At 37.6% G+C, this 20088-nt stretch overlaps 1 protein-coding gene across 2 annotated transcripts in view; it reads left to right on the top strand.

The window, feature by feature from the left end:
- SMC3 (structural maintenance of chromosomes 3) overlaps positions 1–20088 on the top strand; it is a 616656-nt gene that overhangs the window by 340348 nt on the left and 256220 nt on the right. For both annotated transcript variants that reach the window (XM_090374164.1, XM_090374163.1), the window contains exon 18: positions 18211–18360. In XM_090374164.1, the coding sequence (XP_090230290.1) occupies positions 18211–18360 (150 nt within the window). The remainder of the gene's footprint in view (positions 1–18210; positions 18361–20088) is intronic.

The following is a 20088-nucleotide window of genomic DNA, read 5'->3' as shown; positions in this document are numbered from 1 at the left end:
GTTTTCTACTTTCCTCACCTTGCTGGTTGCTGGCACTTCGTATAACTATCACATCCATTTATGAATATTTAATTCAATATATTAATACAACTTACACACACTCTCACTCAAGTTTCTGAGAGTTATGGAGAACTTATAAAACACATCATTATATTTGGCTTTGCTCTTCTGCTATATATATACACAGCCATATGCATTAGGACTAAATGTTATGTAAAACGTTACAGGAAACTGCATGACAGTTCTGCCAAAGAGATGATGTTCAGTTTAGCAGTTATTTTTTTTATTTATCTCCTCAACATCCCGAAATCTATTTCCTCCAGTTTTCAGAGGCCAGTTTTCATCTTAGGGAAGAGACTGCTGGTGCTAGATCAAGGGAGTAGGGTGAATGGTTTTTCTGTACAATGCCATGTTTCACAAGAAATATCTTCATAACAAGTATGAAGATATTTCTTATGAAACATGGTTTCACAAGTGTGGAATGGGCAGGGGCATTGTCATGCAGTAAGAACCAGCTGCCTTTCTTTCAAAATTGTAGCCTCACCTAGGAAATGCACTTCAGTAGTCTTTGAAGCAGTGCTGCGTTCTATGTAAGTAAGTAGAACGCAGCATTGACTCTCTCTCTCTCTCTGTCTCTCCCTGAAACATGCAACTTATCTCCAGTGACAATACACTTGAAAAAATCAGGATTGCCATGACAAGTCTGGATGAAATCTTGTCATATGATACTTTTTGTTGCTTCTGCTCATCTGTGAGGCTGTGTGGCACATATTTTACACTGACCTTCCTTTTCCCTAAATATTCATCAAAATTTCAAGAATCATCTCCTTATTCATATCCAACTCATCGGCCATCATTTTAAGGGTCAAATGATGATCTCTTTCCACAATTTTCTTGACTTTTGCATCTATCTTCATTTTGAGAGGTTGATGGACACCCACCTTTTGGGTCATCATGAATTCCTATGTCTGTTCTTTGAACCGCTTTTGCTATTCGCGCACACTGGTACAACTTAATGTTTTTTCACCATAAACAGTTTTTAAATTATCAGACATTTTTGTTGCAGATTTTTCCAGTTTAATGCAAAATTTGATATTCATTCTTTGCTGCATTGCAAAATCATGACACAGAACCTTAAAGCTGTTGACAAAAGTGGTTGTTACTTGCAACCTCTGTCTATTGGCTAATGTAACACCTTCTGTTGGGGCGCTTCCGTAGCCAGGTGGGTAGGAGTAGCAGTGTGTGGCACATGCTTCTTGATTAGACCGGGGTTCGAGCCCGTGACCACCAAATACGGAGGATGCGGAAAGGTTAGGGAATGACCACCGCATATCCCCGGAGCAATATGGCCTTAGTTGCTAATGCTCCTAAAAATCAAATAACAACAACAACCTTCTGTTGGAGGAAGTTTAAACTACAATATACTACTTGCATTTATTTTCAAACTCATTGAACATGACCACAACCACACCATTCTAGGAACTTTATTCTTACACCAAGTATAATATTAGAACAGAAGTACAGTGACCACAACACAAAATTTAAATGGGAATATTAACATAAAATGCTAAAAAACTAAATGAGACCTAAGAAAAGAAATTCAGAAGCCATTGAAGAGACTGGTTATAGATGTTACAAAATGAGAAATATTACAAGGCTCAGTGGTATATACTTTATATGTGGGAATCTCTACCTACAGAGGATTTTAAAAAAATAATATATATATATATATATATATATATATATGGCAAAAGCAAATAGATATAAAGAGACCATAGTATCCTTCTGCCATTTATATATATTTATCTGCTGTTAGTTTGGCTCCTGTCGCATCCCCAAATCTGCGACAGGTTTGGCAGATCGGCAGCTTAAATTTATTGCCTTCAATAGAAAAAGAAGCCCCAAAGCCAATTAGCTCTGGCGTGGTGGTATCTGCAACCAACAAGATCAGCTGATGAAGACATACATTAAACTAGCCACACTCAATATTATGACATTGTCAGGAAAAATTCAGGAGTGTGTGGATATCTCAAAGAACAGAAAAATAAGCATACTTGGATTGAATAAATCAAAATGGAAAGAAAATGGGTGTAGAGAGTTACGAGAAGGCTATTACCTATATTGTTCTGGAGGTAATGTAGCGAGGAAGGGTTTAGCCATCATTATAGATAGGGTTGCCAGACGTCCTTTATTTCAAAGGACAATCCTTTATTTTAGCCAAACTGTCCTTGTCATTTATTGAAATGAGAAAGTGCACAATTTGTCCTTTATTTTCATTTTTTTAATGTCAGTTCCTCGTAATGGTAGTGGCGGATTTCTGAACAGGCAGAGAAGGCATACGCTTCAGACCTTCATATGAGCAGCCCCCCCCCCCCCCCCCAAACAGACAAAAAAATGTATTCATTTCAAAGCTTTAACAGGAAATATGTTAAAAACTTCCTCAAATGCAAAATCTGCCACTGAGAAATGAATCACAAAGAGATAATCTTAACCTATTCTAGCCTCTCTGGCTCATATATGTAGTTTTATGAACACTATGCACTTAACTTCATACTTCTCGATGAAATTATATTTTTTTGACAAAGCATAAAAACTTGCGACTGGTAGATAATTAATAAAATCATAGGCATCAGAAAAATCACTTTTTATAATATGGAGTTCAATGGCTTTGTTTTAACTGATTTTCCTATAACTTTACAAAGAAGAAAAGTTATATTTTACGATTTATCTTATTTCATTTATTCGGTTATAGGCACCTACATATTTCATGTTATATTCAAACACATTTTAGAAACGTATTTTATTTTTTAGCCATCAAAAATGGAATTTCCCTCAAAAAATAAGAGGCTTTGTTCTTATAACAAAAATTGGGAGCAAGAATATGAATGACTAGCTTCAACAAATAAACCTCACGAGGTAGATGTTTCCTATGTAGAAATGTATTTAAAGTTGGTTATATGGGCATCTTAGTGGTTACTCAGCATAAAGACTCACAAGCTAATAAATCGGCAAATTCTTCAAATTTTTGTGATACGTTTTTTCTGAAAAAGAATATGAAAGAAGAGGATAACTCTTAGATTGCAGCATGAAATTGAACTCTAAACTTAGCATTAATAGAGGCATACGATGCAAGAAAGCAAGCTTATGCAGCATCAGCCAAAGGAAAAAAAAAAAAAAAACCCTCTCCGATTTCACCCCTCCATTCGTTCCAAATACCTGTCCAGCTCAGCCTTAAATTTATTTAGACTATCAACTTCCACAACAAAAGATGGAAGTCTGTTCCACCAATCAACTACCCACTGGCTAAAGGCAAACTTCCACACATCTACCCTACAACTGTCTTATCTCAATTTCAATTTATGCCCTCATTAGAAAAATCCCATCAGCGTTGAGCATGCTCAAACCAGTCAAGGCTCAATCAAATCACCTCGCAGGTGCCTAGTCTCCAAACACTGTAATCTGCACTTGTACTTGTTCCCTTCTCTGTACTTGTTCCAACAGCTCTACATTCTTCTTAAAATGAGGCCTCCAGACCTGTATACAGTACTCAAGTTGTGGCCTGACCATTGCCTTATACAAGAGGATAATCACCTTATCCCTGCTAGAAAAATTCCTGTATATCATTGATAGGATGCCATGAGCTACTCTTGCAGCCCGTCTGCACTGCTCAGAGAACTTCATATCTGCTTGCACAATTACCCCCAGGGTCCTTTTCATTCTCTACCACTGTCAGTGTAGTAGAACAGAGTGATATGTTATTCTGGGGTTACTGCTTTCCATATATAGTACTTTGTATTTGTCAATATTAAACTTCATGTGCTCAACTTTTCTAGATCCTGTTGCAACAGCATACTGTCATTAGTGTCATTAACAACCCTGCCAACCTTCATATTGTTTACAAACTTGAACATTCAGCCTGATATACCATCATCAATATCATTTATAAATACAGAAAACAATGGACCCAACACTGAACCCTGAGCGACTCCACTAATAACATTAGTCCACAAAGAGCAGTGTCCATTAATTACCACTCTGTCTTCTCCCACTCATCCATCCCTTTATCCATAGCAGCAATATACCTCTAATGCTGAACTGCTCCAATTTGTGCAACAGTATTCCATGTGCAACAGTATCAAAAGCCTTTCTAAGATCCAAATATACAATACCAAAGTTATTCCCTTCATCCAGTTGCTTTGTGACCATATAATAGTATCCAATCAAATTGGTCAGATAAGACTTCCCCTTAACAAAGCCATGCTGTATCTGAGCTATAGCTGAAGTCTTGTCTAGATGATGCTGCAGTGCTTCTTTAACTAGTGCCTCCATTAATTTCCCCGGAACAGAAGTTAAACTAACAGGTCTATAATTACTTGTAGTAGTAGTAGTAGTAGTAGTAGCGGCATGTGATGCAAGAAAGCAAATGTATGAGCTTATGCAGCATCAGCCAAAAAAAAAAAAAAATCACACCATTCCCTCCAAATGCCTGTCCAGTTCCTCCTTAAATTTATTCAACCTATCAACTTCCACAATGACAGATGTAAGTTTGTTCCAGCAATTAACCACCCGCTGGCTAAAGGCAAATTTCCGCACATCTATTCTACATGTCTTTTCTTAATTTGAATTTATGCCCCCTTAGGTTCGTAATCTGAACAAGTGGAAGGATCCCATCAGAATTCAGCATGCTCAACCCATTCAAGGCCTTATATACCTCAATCAGATCACCGCGCAGGTGCCTAGTCTCCAGCCACTGCAATTTGCAGAACTTAAGCCTCTCTTGGTAAGAGGATCCCTTCATTCCCCTCACCAATCTTGTTGCCCTTCTCTGTACACGCTCAAGTAAATCTACACCTTCCTAAAATGAGGCCTCCAGACCTGTACGCAGTACTCAAGGCGTGGCCTCACCATTGCCTTATACAGAGGGATAATCACCTCCTTTTCCCTGCTAGCAAAATTCCTATATATCATTGACAAAACCCCATGACCTGCCCTGGCAGCCTGTCTACATTGCTCAGAGAACTTCATATCTGACTGCACAATTACTCCCAGGTCTTTTTCATTTTCTACCACCTTAAGTGTAGTACCACACAGTTGGTACGTTTCTCTGGGGTTACTTCTACCCATATGCAGTACTTTGCATTTGTCAAGGTTAAACTTCAGTTGCCACTTCTTAGCCCATCTGCCCAAATTATCTAGATCCTGTTGCAGTAGCACACTGCCATTACTGTCATTAACAACCCTGCCAACCTTTGTATCATCTGCAAACTTCGACATTAAGCCTGATATACCTTCATCAATATCATTGATAAATATACAAAACAACAGTGGACCTAACCCTGTGGGACTGCACTAATAACATTAGTCCAAGAAGAGCAGCACCCATTGATTACCACCCTCTGTCTTCTCCCACTTAACCATCCTTTTATCCATTGTAGCAACTTACCCTTAATACCATTCTGCTCCAATTTGTACAATAGTCTTCCATGCGTAACAGTGTCAAAAGCTTTCCTGAAATCCAAATATATGATATCAAAATTATTTTTTGCATCCAGTTCCTTTGTAACCATATCATAATATCCTATCAAATTTGTCAGACAAGACTTTCCCTTAACAAACCCATGCTGTGTCTGAATTATTGCTGCAGTCTTGTCTAGATGATCCTGCAATGCATCTTTAACCAGCGACTCCATTATTTTAGCCGGAACAGAAGTTAAACTAACTGGTCTGTAATTACTCGTGTCACCCTTCGGTAAGTAAGGGTTTGCTTACTTCCTTTGCTGCCTCCTTTAATATAACTGGATAGATCCCATCCATCCCAGGTGCCTTTCTTATGTTTATCTTCAACAATTTCTTCTCCACTTCCCTCTCAGTTTTTACAAAACCATCTAGCTCACTGCCAAAGTTTAGTTCACCTCTGGCATTCCCCTCCCTGAATAACTACTCATGTGTGAATGTAGATGCAAAATACTCATTTAGTTTGTTAGCCACCTGAGCAGGATCATCAGCAGTTGAACAATCGATATGAAGTGAACCAATCTGATTAATCCCCTTCCTCCTAGAGTTTACATACATAAAGAACTCTTTGCTGTTTTTCTTTGCATCCTTTGCCAAAGATTTCTCATAATCTGACTTTGCCTGCCTAACCTCCTTTGTTACTTGGTTTCAGACCAGCTTATATCTATCATAGGCTTCCATGGTACTCATTAATTTATATGTATCCCATGCATTTTTCTTCTCTGCCCCATGTCTCATTAATTTATCTGACTTTCATTTAGGCCTCAACCTTGAACAATATTTGTTAGCGAATATGTAAAACCTAGTAGCTTCCAAGATTAATTCTTTGAATGCTTCCCATTTTCAGTTTGCTGTTGGTAACATCATCAGTTGGTCCCACCGTATATATAGAATATAAATATTGTCTCAGACCTCTGTAGTCACCTTTACGAAAGCAAAAACCCTTCCTTTTACCCTTGATGGTAGTTACCTCTTTGGTTAAATCCCACTTCAGCACACTGCGATCACTGCCACCTAGTGGTTCCTTTATATGCAGATTCTTAATTCATGAAGAATCACTACTGATAATCAGATCAAGATTATTACTCCCTCTAGTTGCCTCCCGAACATTCTGGTGTAGAAAACAATCATCCATTAAATCCACAAAAGCCTTGTAGTGTGTGAGTGACCAACTCACAAATTCCAGTCAATATCTGGGAAATTAAAATCCCCCATTATAAGACTCTGATTTACAGGCCCACTGTATTTCCCTGTACAGTTTTTTATTATACTCATCAGAGTCATTAAGCCTATAACACTCTCCTACTCTCAATTTTGATTTCCCAGTGTTTATGTCACACCAAACTGACTCGACTCTGGACTTTCCAACGATGTCGACTGGCTGCACTTCCCTGGATTTTATGTGTTTCTTAACTAATAGCATAACCTCTCCTGTGTATCCTTCCTGTGCACATTGTACTCCAAATTCAGTTCTGCATTCCTTATATCTGTGTGACACCACATCTCTGATATCCCTACAATATCTGCCTTTGATGTTTTGACCAACACCTCAAATTCATCAGATTTATTTACCAAACTCCTAGCATTGGTGTACCCGCAAGTATACATGCACCTGTACCTGTTCCTATTCTTAGCTACCCTAACACAACCCTTTGTGTTTCTTTGTACTGCATTGACTTCCAGCATCTCTGAAATCCCTTCCATCTTGTTTTCCAGGCTGCTGCAATATACCAGTCTGAGCAGTGCAAGAATCACTTTCACCTCTGTTAATCTATTAGTCCGTGTATCCCCCCAAGCTAGCAGTTTTCTGACCCACTTAACACTGCCACGATAGCTTCAGCATATATTCTTGCATCCTTTCTATTTAAGTGTACCACATCCCTGTAGAAGCAGTCTCTCCTGTTAACAAGCACAGACCAGGCTGAGAAAAATTCTACCCCTTGAGCCTTGCACAATATCTCTCCAGGGCCGAATTGATCAACAAAGCTCTCATCATATACTCCCTCCTATCATGTCTAAGCAGAATTGCAGACACTTTCAAATTCAACCCTAATTTACGGCTTTTTTTTTTCAACAGTGACCTGTACTTGTTAAGTAATTCTGCCGATCTCCTACTCTTAATATCATTAGTGCCAACGTGTTCAACAATATCACCTTTTGTGCCCTTAAAAGATGATATCTGCTGTACATCATGAACCTTTGCCACTGGCAGACATACCCTGGTCCTGTTCCACCTATCCTTTTTACACCAAATGTACCCCGCTTCCATTAGATAAATTATAGAATGTTTTAAAATACCGTGTGATTGGACTAAGTTTCAATAGCAAAAGCTTAATTTACGGTACTCACCTTGGACGATCTGCAGTTGTTAGTTGGTTGAATGAATGACTAAATATTTGGGTTTGTGTAATTTAAAGTTAAATAGATTAATTGGTAAGTTTACGAGATGAGAATAAATTAATTAAAAACTGAATTAAAATATGCGCAAGGAAGCAGAAGTGCACAACTCCGTCCCTGGCTGTCATGGAGAATTAATTAATTAAGAACTCTAAAATATGTGAAACAGATGAGGCTAGTAGTCATAACAGTAGATTTTTGTTTTGTTAAAACGTGTTCAGTTGGCAAAGTTTAGTGGAGAGAGAGAGAACATGTGCTGTATTTTAAAGGAATTTTTATGTTCCCATGATGCATTTTGCGACATGGGGAAATTTCAAGTGTGTGAGATTCCAAATCGGGGAAAGGTTGGAGGCTAGTTTCGCATTTATGATGTTTAATTTAGAGTAGTGACAGAACCATTCTATGATGAGGGCTTTGTATTGGAGAATTTTGTACCTGGTTTTTAGTTTTACTATGGTAATGGATCAACTAGGGGGTGTGGTTGTGGCAATGGACGTGTAATGTGAGCTTGGTACTGGATTGTCCTGTTTTGAAACTGTTAAAGTGATAATATGCTCTTGTATTAGAGGTTTTAGTGGAACCGAATTTTGTTGTAGTACTTCCAATATAGCAAGCATGGCAATTTTGTTGGCATTTAATCAAATATATAATGTTGTTCATGTCACTTGTCAAGTATTTATGTGTTTCTTTATATGTATTGAACAAAGATCCAAGTTTATTATATGCAGAAAATATAAGTGTAATGTCTGTACCCACGAATTTATCTAATGTCAATTCATAAGATATTTTTAACGATCATAAATACACTTAACTGCACTGCCTATCTAACTTGTCCTTGATGCCTTTGAAACATGCCAGATAAAAAGACACATCTTTCAAAAATACTCATTAAATATTTTACCAACAAACTGCACCTTTCATTTCTACAGAAATGCCTTAATCATATGTAATTCCCAAATTTGCTCACATTTTTCCTAAAAACGTTTGCAAAAAATACCCGCACATCATAACCAAACCTCTATTGGTATTATACGAGAAGAACTACATAAAAGGTTTAATAAAAAATACCAACTATTACACCAAATACATCAATTAAGATTTAATCTTAAAAAAGAAATGCCACCCCAAATTTGGACAGAATTCACTATCCTCAACAACATACGCATTAATGCAGCCCTCCAAGACATAGAACAAAGGCACACTAATAAATGGATTACGTTTACACAAAAAACAAAAAAAACCCCCACAAATCTCCACCGTTAATATTTCTTCAAAAACCTTTACTACCACTGAACTTGCAGGGTTGGAACACGGGTTTAATTTCGCCATAAGAGATCACCGTTACCCCATAAAAGATTGTATCATAGAACTACAAACAAAACTCGAACATCACCCTGATAAGTGGCGTATTATACACCAAACCAATTCTATAATTAATTCAAAACTTAACTCTCAACCCCACATAAAAAAAAAAACAACAGCTACTTGATATACAAAAATTAAATAACACCTTTGATATCATTATACAAAAAGCAAAGGCGACACAACTGTAATTCTAGACAAAAACACCTACACAGATAAAATGGAACAGATACTCTCTGATCAAGATACCTACAAAATTGACAATACTTACAATATTTCCAAACTCAAAAATAAACTCGATGTAATCCTAAGGAGACTCGGATCAAACAAAGAAATCACCCTACACACCCTACAACAGATCGGCATACATAACAATATCCTCCCACACATGTTTAGTTTTGCCAAATTACACAAACCTGGCCACCCCCTAAGGCCAATAATTTCATTTAGTAAATCTGCCTATGCCAATTTATCAACTTTTTTAGTAAAAATTATATCCCCACCCCACAAGATTCTCTAAATTTAAAATCAGCAACACCAATCAAGCAGAGGTGCCTCCGTAGCCAGGTGGGAAGGAGCAGTAGTGCATAGCACATGCTTCTTGATTAGACCAGGGTTCGAGCCCGTCACCACCAAATATGGAGGATGCGGAAAGGTCAGGGAATGACCACCGCATATCCCGGAGCAGTATGGCCTTAGTTGCTAATGCTCCTAAAAACCAAATAACAAACAACAACAAACAAATCAATCAAGCATTCGAAAAAATAAGTACCACCATAATCTCCGATGAAAGCATCTTAGCGTCTTTCGACGTAGTATCATTATACACAAACGTACACATACCATTCACATTACAAGCGTTACGTGAATACCTAATGACAGACAACACTTTAATCAACCGAACCTCTCTCTCTCTCTCCATCAACAATATCCTAGAACTTACCTCATTACTACTAGATGCCAGACACTTCAGGTTCCATAACCAAATATTCCAACAAACATTTGGCTTACCCATGGGCCTAGGTATTTCCGCTCCTTTATCTGAGATTTATTTAGCAACAATAGAAAACCAAATTCTACAGCCTTACCCTTCAGGGATAAAACTATACATACGATACACAGATGATATACTTATAATTGGAAATAGAATCACAATTGACAATCTTTTTTGCTAAATTCAACTCAATACATGATAGATTGAAATACCCACTTGAAACAGAAGTTAATAAACAAATCAACTTTCTCAACTTTACTATATACAAAACAGGCACCAGACTGGGAACCAAGATCTTTAGAAAAAACACACACACACAGGGAAATATTTACACTTTGCATCACACCACCCACTTAGCACAAAAAAAGCTGTTCTTTACAATCAAATCCATAACGCCATAAAATACAGCACTTCACATGACGACCTATCTACTGAGCTACAGTACCTCACAAAAAAGTTCATGGCTAGAGCCTTCCCATCTCATTTAATTCATCACATTATTTCCATTGCAAAAAACAACACCAATAATTCAACTAAACATATCACAAATGGAAACACACATATCATCCTCCCCTACCATAGTAGTCTTTCGGGACAATTCCACCGAGTGTTCGCGGGTACAGACATTACACTTATATTTTCCGCATATAATAAACTTGGATCTTTGTTCTATATATATAAAGAAACACATAAATACTCGACAAGTGACATGAACATTATATATTTGATTAAATGCCAACAAAATTGCTATGCTTGCTATATTGGAAGTACTACAACAAAATTCGGTTCCACTAAAACCTCTAATACACGGGCATATATCACTATAACAGTTTCAGAACAGGTCAATCCAGTACCGAGCTCACATTACACGTGCATTCCCACAACCACACCTCCTAGTTGGTTCAGCCATTACCATAGTAAAACTAAAAACCAGATACAAAATTCTCCAATACAAAGCCCTCATCATAGAATGGTTCTGTCACTACTCTAAATTAAACATCATAAATGCGAAACTAGCGTCCAACCTTTCCCCGGTTTGGAATCTCATACAGTTGAGATTTCCCCATGTTGCAAAGTGCATCACGGGAACATAAAAATTCCTTTAAAATACAGCACGTGTTCTCTCTCCACTAAACTTTGCCAACTGAAGATGTTTTAACAAAACAAAAGTCTACCGTTATGACTATTGGCCTCATCTGTTTCACATATTTTAGAGTTCTTAATTAATTAATTCTCCATGACAACCAGGGATGGAGTTGTGCACTTGTGCTTCTTTGCGCATATTTTAATTCCGTTTTTAATTAATTTATTCTCGTCCCGTAAAGTTACCAATTAATCTATTTTACTTTAAATTACCCAAATCAAAAAATTTAGTCATTCATTCACCCAAATAACAACTGCAGATCGTCCAAGGTGAGTACCATAAATTAAGCTTTTGCTATTGAAACTTACCCCGTTTCCCCTGACAATAGAGTCACCGACAACTACTAGTTCCTGTGTTACCAGCACATTCTGCCTTGGGGGGGTTGCTGCTGTGTTGTGTGATGTTCAATTGCAAGCTCTGGTGTTGATCTGGGAAGGTGATAGCTTGATGGGCCCTCACTTTAGATCCTTCGAGGGCGTCCACCCTGTTTTTTCAAGCTCTCATTTAGGCCCATAACAACGCTGAGTAGTCGTCTGATTTCCTCACACTCCTTACATCGCGTGCACACAAAAACATTTCCCTTGACAATATCATGTCCCATACCTGATTGCTCCACAAACATCAAGCAAGCAGTGCATTTTAAAAGGCTGTGATTCAGAGGGTAACTGCCCCCCTCAGTTCTCCCCTGAGCCACAGCACTCCCATTAGCTTGAGCCTTTTGCTTTGCTGCTCTGGTCTGAGTCATGATTTCGATTCAATTTCAGTACAAAATTATTACCCTAAACTTATATCCCAATGCAGTTATAACACTATATACAGGGTGATTCACTACCAGTGCGACAAACTTGCAGGTGTAGGGGGCACAAAAATGAATCGGAATCACCTAGCATTGCAGGGTCCGAAATGCCTTCGTCATGCGGTAGAGGACGTTGAACGGGAGGTCGTGCAACAGCGACCCCACTGGAAATCGGCATTTGCGAACCGTTTCTGTTGAAGAAACCAAGTAGCAAAAGTCCTCCGCAGTGGATAATCCGCAGGCGCCAATGATTGGATGCGTTGCAGATGGTATGAACTCATTTGGTTTGTTGACAGTATCCTCCATACAGTGGATTGGGAAATACCCAATCATTGGCCTATCGCTTGAGTACTCGTACTCGGATTGCCTTCTGCACGACGTAGGACATTCTCCTCATTGTCTGGCGTCCTCATCGTTCGCTCTCGATTCATGGTACCTCATGAAACAACCGGGCGTCTCCGTGGCCAGGTGGGAAGGAGCAACAGTGCGTAGCACACGCTTCTTGATTAGACCGGGGTTCGAGCCCGTCACCACCAAATACGGAGGATGCGGGAAGGTCAGGGAATGACCACCGCATATCCCGGAGCAATATGGCCTTAGTTGCTAATGCTCCTAAAAACCAAATAACAAACAACAAACAACAATGAAACAACCAGTCTCACGTAACCTTCTGTGCGCACGTGCGAAAATCGTATGAGCACACCTGTGCAGGAAACGTTCCTGGTACAAGCGCAGAGCAGCGCGCCCGTTACAGTCCGCAGCTCCAAACGCAAGGTGCATGTCGGCCAGTTCAACGTTTGAATACTGGTCCATCCTACTGCCTCGGGAACCGATTCGCAAATGCTGACTTCCAGCGGGATCGCTGTTCACACGACCTCTCGTTCAACGTCCTCTACCACATGACGAAGGCATTTCGGACCCTGCAATGCTATGTGATTCCGATTTGTATTTGTGCTCCCTACACCTCCTGCAAGTTTGTCGCACTGGTAGTGAATCACCCAGTATATGTATTTTTATTTTTATTTTTTTCCGGTATCGAGTATATTGTAACTTGACAATATTTCAAAAATTGCATCAAAAATATCATGTGGAAGAACTAAATCTGCTGCCAATGTTTTTAATGTTTTAGGTAAAAAAGCATTGCAAATTATTTTGAATGATTTAAAACATCATGATCTGCCATTATTTTTTTGTTTACAGATTGATGCTTCTAATAGAATGAATATGGTCCTATAAAGTATTTATTTGACTTTTTTGAAAATACTGATGAAAGTGAAGATGGAATGTTTGAGTGCCTAAAAAAAAAAATTCAAGAGTAATTTACGATTGGATTGGTAAAGGGTATCTAGTTTCATTGCAGATAGTGCAAATTGTAATTTTGGGAGTAATAAACCCTTATTCCAAAATATTAAGAAATTGAATGAAGATGTAATTAAAACAAACTGCCATGGTCACATTATTCATAATTTAGCTAAATATGCTTTCGGTAATTTAAATATTGATTTAAAAAATATTGTCTTGAAAATATATGGTTGTTTCTCTGTTTCAGCTAAAAGAAGGGATAACCTTAAAGAATTTCATGAGTTTGCCAAAACGGAGTTTAAGGAAATTTTAAGGCATGTACCAACTAGATGGCTTTGTTTACAACCATATTAGCATTAGCATTAGTAGAGGCATTTGATGCAAGAAAGCAAGCTTATGCAGCATCAGCCAAAAAAAAAAAAAAAAAACCACTTCCACTTCACCCCTCTGTTCGTTCAAAATACCTGTCCAGCTGAGCCTTAAACTTATTTAAACTATCAACCTCCACTACTAGGGATGGAAGTCTGTTCCACCAACCAACCACCCGCTGGCTAAAGGCAAATTTCCGCACGTCTATCCTACATCTGTCTTTCCTCAGTTTGAATTTATGCACTCTCAGGTGATTTTTCTGAGCTAGAGGAAGAATCCCATCAGCATTGAGCATGCTCAAACCATTCAAGGCTTTATACACCTCTATCAGATCACCTCGCTGGTGCCTAGTCTCCAGACACTGTAATTTGCAAAACTTAAGCCTTTCTTCGTAAGAGCACCCCTTTGTTCCATTCACTAATCTTGTTGCCCTTCTCTGTACTCGTTCCATCAGCTCTACATCCTTCTTGAAATGAGGCCTCCAGACCTGTATACAGTACTCTAGGTGTGGCCTGACCATTGCCTTATACAAGGGAATAATCACTTCCTTATCCCTGCTGGAAAAATTCCTGTATATCATTGACAATACTCCATGAGCTACTCTTGCAGCCCGTCTGCACTGCTCAGAGAACTTCATATCTGCCTGCACAACCACCACCCCCAAGTCCCTTTCATTCTCTACCACTGTCAGTGTAGTACCACAGAGTTGATACGTTGCTCTGGGGTTGCTGTTTCCCATGTGTAGTACTTTACATTTGTCAATGTTAAACTTCATTTGCCACCTCTCAGCCCATCTGCTCAACCTTTCCAGATCCTGTTGCAGCAGCATAGTGTCAGTAGACAACCCTGCCTACCTTTGTATCGTCTGCAAACTTCGACATTATGCTTGATATACCATCATCAATATCATTTATAAATACAGAAAACAATAATGGACCCAACACTGAGCCCTGAGGGACTCCACTAATAACATTAGTCCACGATGAACAGTGTCCATTGATTACCACTCTCTGTCTTCTCCCCCTCAACCACCCCCTTATCCATAGCAGCAATTTGCCTCCAGTGTCACACTGCTCCAATTTGTGTAGCAGTCTTCCATGTGCAACAGTATCAAAAGCCTTTCTAAGATCCAAGTATATAATATCAAAGCTATTCCCTGCATCCAGTTCTTTTGTGACTGCATCATAGTATCCAATCAAATTGGTCAGGCAAGACTTCCCCTTAACAAAACCATGCTGTGTCCGAGCTATAACTGAAGTCTTGTCTAAATGATCCTGCAGTGCTTCTTTAACCAGTGCCTCCATTAATTTTCCTGGAACAGAAAGGAACATATATAGAATAAATTTTGCCTTCGTGTAAGGCTTTGAGCCTTTACTTTGTTAGCAACAAAAAGACTGTTCCAATCAGCTTTTTAAAATCCTTCAACTTATCAAAAATTCAATAGAATTCCTTATAATTATGGAATTACATTTTCTTTTCTCAATGTATGCGATCAAAATAATTTGCAAAGTAATAAAAGAGCCTGAAAAGAATGAAAGTTGTGCCAGTGATATTTTTTGTATAATGAATGATCTAAAAAATTCACTGAAGAGAATCGTCTTGATCAAGGATTTTTTGGGTATCAAGTTCATTAGCGTTTTCAGAAATCAGACCGTGTAGTTAAAAGCACAGTAATAAATGATGTCAAAGCATTTTATAATGCTGCATTGAAATACTTTGAAAGAAATTTAATTTTAATGAAAATAATGGAACTCAGCAAATTAAGCTTTAAAATGGTTGTCTTAACTATGACTCATTTGTTGAAGTAGCAGAATATTTTAAATTAATAGAAAAACTAAAGTTGGATATGAATGATTTATTTGATGAGGTTTCAGTGCTGAAAACAAATTATGAAACTGTGTAAACCTCTTAAAACTTTTTCAAGTACTTCAAGTCATTGGCATTTAATTTTGAAAAGTGTTGATTTTCAGATTTCATATATTTTCAGGGTCATTTTGTATGTTTTCAGAAAGGATTTTTAGTGTAATGAACTCGAAGTGGAGCGACGGGTGAAATAGATGTTCAGTTTCGCTCATAAAAAGTGAATTAATGATCTACTTCAATTGTAAAGATAATTGTTTAGATTTTTCTGAGAAAATTTAAAATGATGCTGAAGTTCTTAAGGCTGCTCAAAGTAGTACAAAATATGTTCAGTGTGAATGATTTCTAGCTATTAAACCAATTTTTTTTTGCTTTTTTTTTTATCTAACTAAAGTTACTTTAACTTGATGTCAATTAATACACTAAACTTGCATTAAAATATTTCGATCAATTCGTGCTTTTTATATCATTCATTATCCTTATATATCTTTCCCCATAGAAAGCTATGGTTTACCATTAAATATCTTAAATTCTAAATTAAACTAAAATTTATTTGCAAATATTTATAGTCAAAATATGAAAACTATAATTTTTAAAACAAAATGTTTGATTATTAACTAAAAGATCATTCAATTTTCCTTTTTTTTGGGGTGGCAGGGGATGGAGTAAGAGTTGGAGAGTGGTAATATTAATTATTTTTGAGTGTCCTTTAGTCCAGTCATAGAAATCTGGCATGTCCTTTAATCCAGTCATAGAAATCTGGCAATTTCTATGACTGGATTAACGATTGAAAATAGGATGGCAGAGGAACAGTATGGCTTCAGGCCTGGCAGACTGACGGTGGATCTAATTTTCTGCATCAGACAACTGATGGAAAATTGTTATGAACACAATAAAGAATTATGGATGGCATTTTTGGATATAAAGAAAGGGTTTGATGCCGTAAAGAGAGAGAAAGTGTGGGAGGTTTTGAGAAACTTGGGGATAGAGGAACATCTTGTGGAGAGAACTGAGAATATGTGCACCAGTACAGTGAGCAAAGTAAGAACAGTGATGGGGTTGACAGAAAGCTTCAAAATAACATCAGGTTTGAGGCAAGGAGACGTCCTGTCACCACTACTATTCATAGCTGTCATGAATGATGTGCAATGTAGAGTGGTCGAACAACTTGGACAGGACCAGATGAAAGTTATACTCTTCGCAGATGATCTATGCATATGGGGAGAGAGAGCAGGGAACAAGTGCAACGCAAGTTGATATGGGCTAGTATGGCCAGTGAATTTGGACTGGTTTTCAGTCAGGAGAAGAGTGAAGTAATGGTTCTAAAGAGGAATCGCAAACTTCACGGATTCATTACAATGGAAGGGAAAAAGCTAAAAAGGGTTAACAACTTTAAGTATCTAGACATTACAAAGACTAGTGTGATAGACGAAGAAATAAGTAGAAGGATACAGGAGGGAATTGAAATAGGCAAACAAGAGATCTGATCTGGAACAGAAACATACCATCAAAGTGTAAGAAGGCTATATATATCATGCCTATTATGCACCAATTTTGATATACACATCTGAAACTTGGACTGTGAGGGAAAAGGATGAAAGCAGAATTCAGGGGGCAGAAATGTGATTTGTGAGGAGCATAGCTGGAGAGACAAGATGTGATTAGGGAGAGAATTCAAGTTGAAAAACTCCAGAATAGGATTGAAAGGTCCTGTTTGAAATAGTTTGTACTGTCAAGAGTATGAGCAAGCGGCATTTGCTAAGAGGAACGTTTGATTTACAATTAAGGGAGAAAAAACCAAGAATGAGATGGCAAGACATGATAAAGACTGATGTCATTAAGAGAGGAGGAAACTGGAGTGAAATCAACGACAGAGAGAAGTACACGGACAGGGCATTGTTACGTCATACAGGTCATACGCCGACCTTTGGAATAATGGAACAATGATAGATGGTGATGTTAGTTTCACTCCTTATATTGGTGTCTTCTATCTTCTTGTTTCACTATATAAAGATGTTACTTCAGAGAAATTATTAATTTCGTAGCTGTTTGGTATATGAAATACTGCTTGTCACAGTTATGGAACTGGCAGTTTTCTTAGGAGTAGAGTTCTTTCATCTTTTTCGAGTTTTATTTATCGAAATTTCATCATTGTAGCCAGCAAAATTGGTGCTTATTGTGGCATTTACATAGCCTTGTTGGCCTTTATTTACATATTTCATTTTTCTAAATCTTTGTGCCTTGTGTGTATGTTTCAACTTTTGCTGTTAGTATTTTGATTTAAATTTTATGGTTTGATGCTCGGTACATTTCTGTTCATTTATTCTGTGTTTTAGTTATCGGATTTATTTTCTGTTCTTGAAAAAAAATTGATTCTCTTACAGTCTATTTTAGTTCTTTTTCATGTCAAATTATTTTTATATGTGTGTGTACTTATATATATATATATATATTTTTTTTTTTTTTTTTTAGGTGACCAAGTGTCTCACAAAGGTGCACTTACAGGTGGTTACTTTGATACGAGAAGATCTCGTTTAGATATCCACAAGGCTCACATGCAGCTTATGAATGAAATTACAGAACAAGAAAGGCAACTGAGCCAACATAGAGAAACTTTGACTTATATCCTTTACCTTAAAAATTCAGATTCATATGATGCATTGCTTATATTACTAATTACAGAACTTATAATTTCAGAATTTTGATAAATTTCGTGAATAATCTTGCTGACCGTCTTGGTTCTGGGATAAATTGCAAACTGTTTGGAAGAAAAGTAATGCCAAGAACAAAAGGGAAAACCCAGTTTTTTAGATACAGAAGAAGCAGAAGAATTATTTTTCTATACATAAAACAGGACTGAGTTTTAGAAGGATTGAAATCAACTACGTTATTTTTGCCTCAATGTAGAATTACCTGGAGATCAGATTTTAAGGAATTTGTAGTAGAATTTGAGAAGTTACAGCTGTTTGTGCAGGGCATGGTTTTTCAAACTGGAAGGTGGAATGCAATGTGCTATCATCAGAAAAACTATGGATAGGATTTCTGGTCAATGGAAGACGGTCAGCAATTCATACAAGAGGAAAAGATTGGGGGAAAGAACTGAACCTTGAGGGACACCAGCATTAGTGGAGAAGTTAGAAGACAGAGTACCATCACCCTCAGTGAGCGGTCAGAGAGAAAACTGGATAACCAATTACAAAAAACAGTTGGCAAACCATAAGATGGAAGCTTGTTTAGAAGACCTTTATGCCAAACACTATCAAAAGCCTTTGAGATGTCAAGAGCAACTGCTTGTGTTTCACCAAACTTTTCCATTGAATTTATCCATAATGGGTAACATAAGCCAGAATATCATCAGTGGATTGAAACTGACAGAATCCATATTGGCGATTGTTGATCAGATGGAAGGTTTCTAGATAATTTAAGAAGTGGCGGTTAATTTATTTCTCCATTACTTTGGAAATAGTAAAAGTAAGTACAATCGGACAATAATTGTATGGGAGGGATTTGTCACCCTTTATAGGTACTGGCTGGATACAAGCAAATTTCTAAGCTGTAGTTTAAACACCATCGGAATAAGAAAATGAAAAAAAAGGCGACACCAAATAGGAGTAAGTTCATGAGCACAGGTTTTGAGAACAAGTGGAGAAATACCATTAGGACCTCGAGCTTTCTTAGCATCAAGATTCATCAAAATCCTTCTGACATCATTTTTACAGAAGTCCACCGGAGGCATTGAATGGAGTGTAATGGGAATGGTGGGAGATGGTTTGCCAAGATCATTAATGCACAAGTTTGAAGGAAATTAGGATTATAACAAATCAGCTTTATCTTTGGCTGAAGTGGCAATAGAACAATCTGGTTTTGACATGGGTGTGAACAGAGATGGGTAAAAGTTGCAGCCAATAGCTTTGGCAAGAGACCACAATGCTTGACTACCATTTGGACAAGAAGCAAATCTTCTACTCTTAGCCTGTTTGAAATCCAGTTTGGAGTGATTAATAACTACTTTACAATTATTGCGAGCTTTAGTGTAGGCAGAAAATGAATCTAGAGATTTGGATACAAGCCAATTGCAATATTTATTATTATTATTATTATTAATAGTCATATGGTGGAAGGAAGCCTGAGGCTTATGCTGCACTAGCCAAAAAAAAAAAAAAAAATCTGAAGCCACTTCAGCCAAAAATAAAACTGATCTGCTGTAATCCTATTTATATGCAACATTCTCATCTTGAACAGTCTCAGCACATTTATTGGAAAACCAAGGTTTAGATAAAGGATGAGATTTTAAGGTGGAGTTCCATAAATGATTTCATTCTTACAAGAATAATTTAATTGACACGACCT

This window comes from Mastigoproctus giganteus, chromosome 5, assembly GCF_048544385.1.
Source record: "Mastigoproctus giganteus isolate SK-2022 chromosome 5, ASM4854438v1, whole genome shotgun sequence".
Classification (NCBI taxonomy): domain Eukaryota; kingdom Metazoa; phylum Arthropoda; class Arachnida; order Uropygi; family Thelyphonidae; genus Mastigoproctus; species Mastigoproctus giganteus.
Note: the sequence above shows the minus strand (reverse complement) of the source record. Positions and strands in the feature narration are given on the sequence as shown.